The sequence below is a fragment of the Crocodylus porosus genome, unplaced genomic scaffold (assembly GCF_001723895.1).
Source record: "Crocodylus porosus isolate Cpor-Errol unplaced genomic scaffold, CroPor_comp1, whole genome shotgun sequence".
NCBI classification, from domain to species: domain Eukaryota; kingdom Metazoa; phylum Chordata; order Crocodylia; family Crocodylidae; genus Crocodylus; species Crocodylus porosus.
The window spans coordinates 5,995,302-6,006,748 of NW_017728948.1; the positions used below are offsets into that span (position 1 = coordinate 5,995,302).

Here is an 11,447-nt window from a genome sequence, read left to right on the forward strand (position 1 = left end):
CACTTCAGGAGGGACGTGGACAACAAGGAAAGGGTCCAGAGGAGGCCACTTGCATGGTCAGGGGACAGCAGGGCAGGCCCTATGAGGAGAGGCTATAGGACCTGAACTTGTTCAGCCTCCAAAAGAGAAGGCTGAGGGGGGATCTGGTGCCCTATTATAAATTAGTCAGGGGGGACCAGCAGGCACTGGGGAGTCACTGTTTCCCTGAGTACTGCCAGGAGTGACCAGGAATAACGGTCACAAGCTGGCAGAGGACAGGTTTAGGTTAGATATCAGGAGGGGCTACTTCACGGTCAGGGTGGCTAGGATCTGGAACCAGCTTCCAAGAGAAGTGGTGCTGGCCCCTACCCTGGGAGTCTTTAAGAGGAGGTTGGATGAACACCTTGCTGGGGTCATTTGACCCCAGTGTTATTTCCTGCCATGGCAGGGGTTGGACTTGATGATCTACTCAGGTCCCTTCCGACCCTAGAAACTATGAATCTATAATAGACACATCTCATATTCAGGACTGTGTGAATTTGCATCACTAAGGAAAGGCATGCAAAGCAGTATTAATTGAAATAAAAATATTAATAGTAGTTTTTACTTTGCATATTTTTTTGTGGCACAACCTGCATCTTCCTTTGTATAGCTAACATTTTTGGACACTTGCAGTATAAGTACTTACATTTATCAACTCAGAAACTTGGGGCTCCTATACACGTGCAGGAAGGCTGCTCCAATGTGCTGATCAGTGGAGTTGTTGGAGTGTGGTCATTTAGTTTAAATGCAGAGTGCTTTAAACAAAAGCTTGTTCAACATGCCCTGCCTCCATTTTTCAGCAAGGGGATACTAATACATGTGACACCGGCTGCTTTTAATTAGTACAGCTCCTCCCAGAGCACTCTTGTTACTTTTTTGACTGCTACTAACCTCTGTTGTGCACAGTTTTATTAACTGCCTTTCTTAGTCTTGTATCGTTTTGTCTGTTGCACTATTTTAATTATACTGTCTTTTTTAAACTTATCTCTATCTCATGATCTCTTTGTTTGTTAATACTGGCCAACTTGACTAGATATGGATCAGGGTCAGAAAAGGGAGAGCCTCTGCTCCATATTAATTACTTGTACATTCTAGGTGTCTGGGACATGCTTGCAAATGAGAATCTGTATGCACAGCACATCTGTAGATCAGGCAGTGCTTATAGTAGAAAAATATTGGCACTTACAAATGATGTGACCATCCATTTGGAGCAAGTGATTAATGTCTAATTATCAATGTAAATAACCATCTGCACAAAATAGGGAATGACAGGGTTGGCAGCAGTTCTGCAGGGAAGAATCGGCAGTTCTGCAGGGAGTTCTAGTGGATCGCAGGCTGAACGTGATTTAACAATGTCACATGGTGTGAATAAAGCAGTCCTAGTAGCATAAATAAACAGGAGTCTTATATATGACACATGCAGTATCCATTAACTAGTCTAACTCAGCTAGAGAACTTTCTACTTTTCAGCACTGCACTTTAGGAAAGATGTGGATCAGTGGGAGAGAGTCCAGAGAGTAACAAAAATTAAAACTGCAGAAAGCATTTGAAAGAATGGAAGAAGTGGAATGAGTTATTTTAGCAAAGAGAAGGGCGAGGAAGGACATGATAATAGCCATCAGATACATAGAAGGTAGCTGCTTTCCAGATACGTAAAAAGAAAGTTTATAAATTGTTCTTGATGTTCCCTGGGGACTGAATGAGAAATAATAGGCTTAAATCACGACAGGAGGGATTTAGGTTTGACGTTGCGGGGTCGGAAGTGGAATCTAGCTGCAAGGATAGTTAGGCACTAAAACAGTTTACTTAGGGAGGTTAATAATCCTCCATCTCTGTTTATAAGTAGGCAGGGGTAGTTAACCTGCAGCCCACATGGCACTTGTGCCATGGGCAGCCTCGTGAATGGCACATAGCAGACCAGGGAGGGGACAAGTGGCACAGCAACATATAGGGCAGGAAGTAAAAGTAGCACAACAGACCAGGCACAGGAACTCAGGGCAAGGAAGAAAGTAGAGCAGCAGATTGGGTAGGGTAAGGGGATCGGAATGGCGCTTGGAGATGGTGCGAGACTAAATTGTGGTACACCTGCCAGATTAAGATATACCATATCCCACTGGAATAAGGTATAGCTAGGGTAACCATACATCCCAGTTTGGCTGAGATGCTGCAGGATTCTGTAGCCTGGTCCTCGGCAGTTGGTCAACAGTCCTGGGCTGCATTCAGGCAGGGAGGCCAAGTGGCATGGTGTGCTACTCCTGTGCAGGATCAAGGATGTGCCACATGTGAGCAGGGTGGCACCGGCTCCATTTCACCCATCTGGCTCCCACACAACAATAATGCTGCCTGCCTGGCTCAGCATGCTGCTTCGCCTCCCCGCTCCAGCCTGGGACTTTTGACCAAGCGGCTGGGACCGGCCTACAGAAATCTGGAGTGTCCCGGCCAAACCGGGATGTATGGTCACCCTAGGTATAGACAGGTGACGCATGGTCACCCTAGGTATATTAACACCTGTGTTAATATGGGAGGATTCTGATAGACGCCGTTATGATACAACTGTTTCTATCTGCATGATTCTGTAGTGATACAAGTGCAGCAAACACTGCAGTTTTAACCCTGATTCATTCACAAAGTGGACAATTTAGCTAACTTGTATCACTACAGGGTCAAGCAGACATAACAGAGCATAACCCTTGATGAATGCTCCTAAGTAGTAGACCCCCCCCCCCTTCCCTTTTCATAGAAGTTAAATATATATTTGTCCATGCTGGTGAACCACCACCTATCATTAGTGGTTCTGTAGTAGTTGATCCTGTCTTGGGACAAGGGACATGGGCTAGGTTTCTTCAGCTTTGTTTCAAGAAGCTATGATAATACTGTGTTAACTGGGAAACCATTTCTTTCCTCTCTTTTCCAAAGGTGACAACCCTTGTTAACACAAGCAATAAAGGGCCATCTGGTAAAAAGAAAGGTCGATCAAAAAAGGCTCATGTGTTGGCTGCTTCAGTAGAGCAAGCCACTCAAAACTTCTTGGAGAAAGGAGATCAAATTGCTAAGGAGAGCCAGGATCTCAAGGAGGAATTGGTCGCTGCTGTAGAGGATGTACGCAAACAAGGTACGTTGAATGAAGCTGTCCCGGTTATTACATTTCATACATTATTGGATCTCTTCCAAAACTAATGTGCCAGCTGCTCCCTGAATAATAATGTGATGAAAACTACTTATAAACTGTATATTGCATTGTATTTTCAGTGTTAACCCTGTTATTTATATAGCACGAGCCATGGAAGTGATGACTGTTTCATCAGCTCCATTGACTCAGGAAATGGGAAGCTGAGGCTCTGCTGTCTTGAATTCCTGGTGCTGATGCAAAATCACAAGGCTCACTTGTGCTTTAGCTACTTCTTTATTTTGTGGTGCAGTGGACTGCCTTTGTAATGAAAATTAGGCAGGAAAAAGTTTGCAGCTTTGCTGGCCTCTGGAGAACAGCTTCAGGAAAAAAATGCATAATGTAGTTATCATCAGTATTTTGTGAGGGGAAAAAATGAACAGTTAATTATTGATCCAGCATTTCAGTGTTTATAGAAATCTTTGCATTTTAAGTATCTCATTTACAAAAGTACACAGCCTTAAGGGACAATGCTGTTAACAATATTAAAGCAAAGGGCTTCACTAGAAGCTGGTGATTTAATTCATGTTAAGGTTGGCTTGCACCCTGTGTAGGTGAAAGTGGTAGCTTCAATACAGTATGCAAACTACTTATCTAGCAAGCATCTTTAACAATGGCATGTGAAAATGAAATTTCGTTTCATGTCAGTAATAATGGTTTTGCAAAGTTCATCATACACAGTTAGTATTGTAGGAAGCCTGCTTTCAAATAAACAACAACAATAGCAATTTGAATTTCAGAAATAATCTTGGATCTGGTCTAAGAATTCACTTGGAGAACGTAATGTGCATGGCGGTTCTTTCCATTTCTGATATTTTGTTGGCAGGATGACCAGGTGGGGGATGTACGGGAATGGGTTTGTAGTAAATTTCCATCCTGATTTTTCACATGTATTGACTTTGATTATAGTTATCCCCTTTACTGGCAGCATAATTAAAGGCCTGTCAGTTTGCTCCATTGTAAATCCTATAGTCTAAAGATACCATCTGCCAGGATGGTCCTGGGACTGGCTGAACTCCAGCTGGGATTTTCAAAGGAGCCCTCAAGAGTTGGGTGGGCAGTTCTTAGTTCATTGCAATGTGTGTTAGGTGTCTGTCACACTTAGCACTTTCATCTTCAGTTGGTAAGAAATTGTTCCTGGAGGGCAGTGGCATTAGGATAGCCCCCTCTTTGCCTTGTGCCTTCCTCTGCTACAGATGACTTCCAAGTGCTGTCCTCTGCATGGTTTACCTGGTTCCTTCTTGAGACCTCCTTCCCCTACAACCATCTGAATACTTTGTTTCTCCGGTGGATCTCCATTCTACCTACGTTGACAGCTTGTATTTTTTATGTGCAACTGTCATGCCTTAATATGAATGTGATAATATTTACATATATTTTAGGCTTTTCCCTTGCAGGGCATTTTAATGACCTTGATATTGGTGCTTGATGCTCTGGTTTCAACAGAATAATTTGTCAGCCACTCCAGTCCTTAGGTATGAGATACTGCACTTATTCTTTGTATATCGGCGTCTCATCCAGTATTTCAGTACTGCCCTCTGTGGCCTTGCTGCCTCTGAGTATCTTCATGTGGGTAGATCCCTTCGGTGTTTTATCATTCATTTTTCCTCGCTTTTTCATAGTCTCCTTGATCCCGATTAGAGCAATCCAGATAGTCTATTTCAATATTTGAGCTCCTTATTCAGCTTGGCTTTTCATTAGCATCTTAGGTTAGTCAGTGCTAATTAATTTGTAAATCCATGCTTTGTAAAGTTAAAGGCACCTGAGAGGAATGCCTTCTCCTTGATGATTAGTTTTCTGGCTGGTGCGTGCATTTAAATTGGTCATGGGACACGACTCTCTGGAAAGTCATAAATGCTTTCGTAAAAAAGATAAGGAGAATGAATATGAACAGAGATTTTAAACAGCACAACAGATGACTATTTAGGCATCTATATTTAGTTAAGATACAAGGGGATTTCCTCCCATAGGAATGGAACGGCTTATGGATCGCCACAGGATGTGCTTGTAAATATGTGAGCAGGAGACATCAATGTTCAATTATTAGCATGCTGGCACATGAGCCGGTCTAACTCCGGTGAAGTGTGAACCGATATGTTTAGCTAGATGACATAAATGGATGGAATAACGATCTCGGGGTGTGTTTTGCAAGAATACTGCAAGTGGATTTCCTGGCTAAATTCCAGCTTGGATAATTACACTGTCAACCTAAAAGCTTCCCCTGCAGTTGCAGCTGAGTAGGGTATTCTTTGTTTCCTGTCCTAAATTGCTGTATGCTGTCGAACGTTGTTATAAACAGCTGTTGCGCTTCATCTGAATGAGGGCTGCTCTTCACTGCTGGATGAAGTAATTGTAGTATATAGTTTGAAAAATACTGAGAGTCCCATCTGGATGAAAAAGACTATACAAATGTAAGGTCGTTATTACTGTAACAGTGTGGAAACAGTAATAAGATTTTTTTTTTCTACTGCAATGAAAAGAAAACATACCCTGATGATCAACACTTCCAGTTTAAGAAGTCAAGAGTCTTTGAGAACAGCTCTCCTGGAAACAAGGAGATGGGACTTCTTTTGGGAAACATTATACTCACAGAATTACTCCCCAAACTCCCACGGCAAACTCTATTTGTTTATAAAGCTAACAGTCAGCCGGTTTTTGATTTACCCATTGATTTACCAACAGGTTTAATAGGCCAGAAAGTAAACTAACTTGTCGTTACTATACAGATGTATTTGAGGAGTCTGCTTGTATAGCCTTGGAAGGTCGGGTCTATGCGTACCTTTATAGACTAAATAACATATATAAATCTAGCACAAGCTTTTCTGAATTCAAGTTTACTTCATCAGATGCTGTGAAAGAACTGCATAAACCATAGGTTAAGACAGAGAGAGAAATTAGAATACAAAAGACAAGGGAGGGAGGAGGGAGAGAGGGAGGAGGGGGGTGCCTCCTCTTTGTGGATGACTTCTTGTTCTGCAGTTTCCCATTCACACTGGTTTTTAATCCTCCTCCCCACCCCGCAAGGACAGCAATCCTGAAGTCAGCAATGATATGTCCAGAGAAGCTGAAGCATTTGCCACAGGCTTTTTTGTCTTTCTGCAGCAGATTTCAAACTGGTGTTCATTTGTTCTTACATGTAGAGGTTGCTCTGTCTGTCCCATGTAGACAGCAGAGGGTCATTATAAGCAGGTGATGGCATATGTGATGTTGGTAGAGTTGTGGGTGAATGAACCTTCAGTGTCGTGCTCCTTGTCATCAGGCCAAGAGCAGCAGATTAGCTCAGTTGGTTAGAGCATGGTGCTAATAGTGCCGAGGTCTCAGGGTCAATCTCCATATAGGACACAAGCCTTTCCTGCCTCGGGTAGGGGGTTGGACCGAATGACCTCTTGAGGTTCCTTCCAGCCTTACTTTTCGATGATGAGATGACACAGCAGTCATTTGGGTCTCCTGTATAATAATCTTCTGCATTGTGTTGGAGAGCAGGGTTGACTTCTATGGCAATACCACGATATGTGAAAAAACGATAGAAGTCGTTCAACATCAGCATAGAAAGCTGGGAGGAGTGCGCAGAGTCCCATCTGATCTGGAGCGAACATCTGGCACTGGGTGCAGCTCAGCATGAAGCAGCTGTGATCCATAGGATGGAAGCAAAGCGAAAAAGGAGAAAGCAGTATGCTGTAAATTTGGACTCCAGCTCAGATGACATGTGGATCTGTGAAACGTGAAACAAGCTGCATCACTTTTGAATTGGGCTCATCAGCCACAAATGGATCCATCAGACATCTGACTAGACCTCCTACATGTATACCATGATCCAGAGGATTGGCAGTTGCTTACACCTGCGGTGGAAGCTATTATTATTGTTGCATTTCACTCTGTACTCCATGAATCACATGCTGACAGAGCTATGAAGGGATCTCTGAGAACCAGAACAGAGGGCTGATAAATCTTGATAGCTCCCATTCAGAAGGGAGCAACAAAATGTTTGGATAACTGAAAATGAAGGAAACGAGTCTATTTTCATGTACAGGGCATGGGCTTGGAGCCACGGGATTTCCCAGAAGCAGAACAAAGAAGTTAAACGTTAATGCTAGTTCTTAAAATCCACAGAAAATAAGGGAGCAACTCAGAACTCCAAGTAGTAGAAAGCTTGGTCAGCGGAAGGGACAGGCAAGTGTGCATTTGCAGTAGATTGATGTATCTGATTTAACTGCTGCCGAGGAAATAAGAAACTCTGCAGAGGAAGGGAGAAGAGTGGAGTGGAGCGGAGGGGGAGGGGCAGAGGGGGAGGGAGAGAGCGAGAGCAAACGAGTGAGCTCCTCTTCAGTTATCATGTGTCTCTAAAGAGTTGCATTGCAAACTCAGAGTTCCCACAGGGTAAAACCTCTAGGAAAGGGTGATAACAGTGCAGAAGCTTAAGTTATTGGAGCCAGGTACAAACATGACACTTCTACCAGTATAAATGAATGGAAACTGGTCTAGACCTGTAACAGAACAGAAGTTCAGCACATGTAGACTGATTTAAAAATGGCAGAACCCAAACTAAGGTCAGACCGATGGTCCATCTAGCCCCGTATCCTGCCCCCAGCAGTGGTATGGGTGGATGCTATGGAAGAGAGGGAGAGCATTGAACGAGATAGCTCTAGAGCGATCTATTCAGTACCCTCAACAGCATTCACTGTACTGGTTTAGAGATGCCAGAGGAAACATTTCCAACTGTCCCATTCAACAGCCATTAATAAGTCTATCATCCACAAATTTGTCTATTCCCTTTTGAACCTGGTTATGCTTTTTGCTTCTGCCAGCAATGAATAAACCATTTCTTTCCCTCTCCTTTGTACTTCCTCCCTCATTTTTGTGCCCTTGCTTCTGTCATCATTGCTGTGCCATTTCTCTGGTCCCAGCAGTCCTGGGAAAAGTTTATGAAAAATGTAAGTAGTTAGCAGCCTTTCAAATTGACTTGAGTTAAGTTAAAAGTTAAGTATTTCTACTTTCGACTAGTTAAAAGGTAAGTTAAAAAGAGAGGAACTAGTTAAAAGTTGATTCGTGAGAAATGCGTGAAACACAGTGAATTGCCTCTTAGCATCATTTTTCATTTTCAAATGCAGTGAGTGGGTTTCTTTTCCATAAGCCCACAGAAGCACACTAATTTTCTCAGCACTCACCCTGCTTTACCTGAAAACAATGTTATACTTGTCATACGGTTTTCAGAATAACAATTTACCAATATCTATGCAATGTTAAATCCTTCTCACCCTCTCCATATGAAGTACTTTGTAAAAGTCAATGCGTCATATAGGTACACCAGAATAACAGAAAGGAGATGTTCATAGCCAGGTGACGAAAGCTGTTTCCACAAAAAAACCTCTGTTCTTACCATTTTTATTGCTCAACAGATAACAAAAGGGTATGAAATATATCTGAATTAGGAATAATGAACGTGTCTGATAATCAAAATTAGATTGAAATGAGAAAATCAGTTTAAATGGGAAAAAGGATGTTCCAGGTGCATAGTAGAAATTGTTTAAACATGCTAATTGAACTTCAGCAAAAGCTGGATTTCAAAATTTATATCTGACTAGGTGAAACATGAGATCGGTTTATTTTTAAATAAACTTTATAATGCAGTTAGTATCAGTGAGCCATTTCTTCTCTTTTCCAGAGAATAACACTCTAAAGACTTGCCGAACTTTAAATAATGTATTCCAAAACATGTTATTATTTAACTGAAGTATCTTCATTAAAATATGAGTTGAAATGTCACAAAAAAATTCAAAAATATACAAAACAATCTTCTATATTTCCCGGTTCTTTTTGTATGTACTGTACTTTCTATGGAAAAATGAAGTTGAATGGGATCTTTCAGTTGGTCGGGATTCATTGCTAAAATATATAAATTCATTTAGTATTGTCATGTAAAGAAAGAAGTAACTTTGTTTAAATGTCCCTATGGTTGAAGTATTACTACTAATTTTAAGAAATGGCAGAAATTAGAAAGTGACTGCCATTAAAATTCTGCCAGGTGTGAAATTTGACATTAAGATTAGTTGCTAATGGATGTCTGATGCAGCTTTCACAGATGAAAGATAAAAAAATAACTTCCACAGGTCCACTTCCACAGAGATTTCAGTAGGACCAGATTGCATAGGCAAAATGTTTATGATGTATAACTAGACACATTTTCTCAGGAGTCTGAACTTTATATCTTATAACCAAGAGATTGAAAAGAGCTATTAAATGACATGGTAAGAGTCTTCCACATCTCGATAGAGCACTTACTTCTTGGGCTAATATTGGTTTATTGATTTGGAATTGTTCTTATGCCATCTAAAAAGGAGAAAAAAAGTGAACCCATCTATATGCTTTGTGGATATATCAAGTAATTCAGAAATACACATCAAGAAATCACGATGCATAACATGCACAACTTAAGTTCAGTAATGCTACTTATTATAATCCATGATTAGGAAAAATAAAGACAAATGCTGTGCTGTATTTCATAGTTCACCACTGGTACAATATTACGTTGAACAAAGGTTGAGAGAAATTTTCCAAAGCCATGGAGCATTCATAGGAAAGGAATTGCTTTTCCAATTTATGATAACAGTGCAGAAGCTTTTAGGTAATATACAGCAAAAGGAGTAATGCAGTTTGAGTGTGTGCGTGTGCATGTGCGTGTGCGTGCGTGTAGAGCAGGGTCTTTCCTGATGTCAGGCTGCCATTCCCTCATATTGGGAACTAGCCAATTGCCTGTCAAGAACAATGGGAGGGGTGGGCGGGGCCAGAGCAGTGCCGACCAACAGCCCGTGCTGCTCTGCCTCTGGCCCCGTGGGCTCCCCCCCACGTCCAGCTCTGTGAGCCCCCTCTTGCCCACCCCCTCCAGCCCCTCAATCCCCACTGTAATAGGGAGGGGGTGGGGATGGAGCCCTGCATCTGGCCCCATCCCTGCTTCTTGCCTGGCCCCGTTCCCCACTGCTCCACCCTATCCCCCCGCTGCGTCAGGTCCGGGCCCAATTCCCACCTGTCCCCGTCCCCGTCTCGCTCTGCCTCCAAGAAGCAGGGCTGGGGAGGGGGATGAGGCCAGCACCGTTGTCCTTGCCCCCCTGCCCCAGCCCTGCTGGGGGATGGCAGCACTTCTGTCTGTGCAGAGCACTCTGGTTGTTTCAGTAAGCATTCCGATTGGCTGCCGAGACAACCAATCAGAGTGCAAGTAAAGCGTTATGGACAGACAGACAGACTAAGACTTCTATAATATTAGAATTCCTGCTAGTTCTTGTGCTTCAGAGATACCCATGCCCTTCTTGAAGTCTGCTTTGAATAGTACACCTCAGTTGTCATTTTACTTCCAAGACAAGTCTTTCCCCAATTCTACCATTGTTTTACTCCATGTTCTGGGTTCTACAGTTCTTTTCCAAAATGCAGGTATTGCTGTGTGTCACATCCTCAGGCAGCTCTTCGTAAGACTTCTGCTCCCATCCCCAACTGATGGTAGCACCAGCCAGGACTTTCCACTGGCTTGGTATGGAAAGCTCCTTCTGAGGTTCTCCGTACTTCAGGTCCCCTTCCTAATCCCTTTCCCTCTGATTTAAGCAGGCTCCCCTTGAGCTGCCTCAAAGTGCATCATTTGAGAGCACAAGTGAAAATTCTTTTAGCCTGATCTGGTGATTTGCCAGGCACGATGATCACGATACAGATGACTGTGTCTGTCATATGCATCCTCTCCAATTGTGTCGTATTTGTTCTCTCTGCATGTTTTACACGTTGGGTGGGTCAGGCTATAGGATGCAGCACTTCCATCCCCTTTTGAATGAAAACTCCTCGTGTACTGCAGTTCTTGATGCCTTTTCCTGTGCCACCCTTCCTTGGCTCTACATAAGAATTTTGCTAGCAGCCTTCTAACACATAAGTATGCTCTTTTAAGAAGAGAGAGAGAGAAATGAATTTTCAAACCAAAGAAACTGTGCATTACATGCTTGGTCTCCTACACTAAAAACTGAAGATATTTAGGTATGCTAGATTTCACATGTGCCTGCCCTGTGCACTGCAGTATAGCGTTGAGTTCCCCATGCTACTGCAGCTACTGAAAATAGTCTAGTCACAGTAGAACAGATCTTCCATACTTCTGAACAGGGAAAATTAACTAATATAAAATTTCTTGAAACTCCTCCTGTGCCGCTTTTGGAACCTGAGCTAGCTCATGTGTTCCCACGCTACGTGCAGCTTGCCTTTATTTTCTTAGAAGTTTTCTCTTTTTTTTTTT

The 11,447-nt window shown here is 42.6% G+C and overlaps 1 protein-coding gene across 2 annotated transcripts in view; it reads left to right on the plus strand.

Annotated features, from left to right (window-relative positions):
- The window catches only part of CTNNA2 (catenin alpha 2), an 870,740-nt gene that overhangs the window by 192,669 nt on the left and 666,624 nt on the right, over window positions 1–11,447 (plus strand). For both annotated transcript variants that reach the window (XM_019552979.1, XM_019552980.1), the window contains exon 3: window positions 2,938–3,133. In XM_019552979.1, the coding sequence (XP_019408524.1) occupies window positions 2,938–3,133 (196 nt within the window). The remainder of the gene's footprint in view (window positions 1–2,937; window positions 3,134–11,447) is intronic.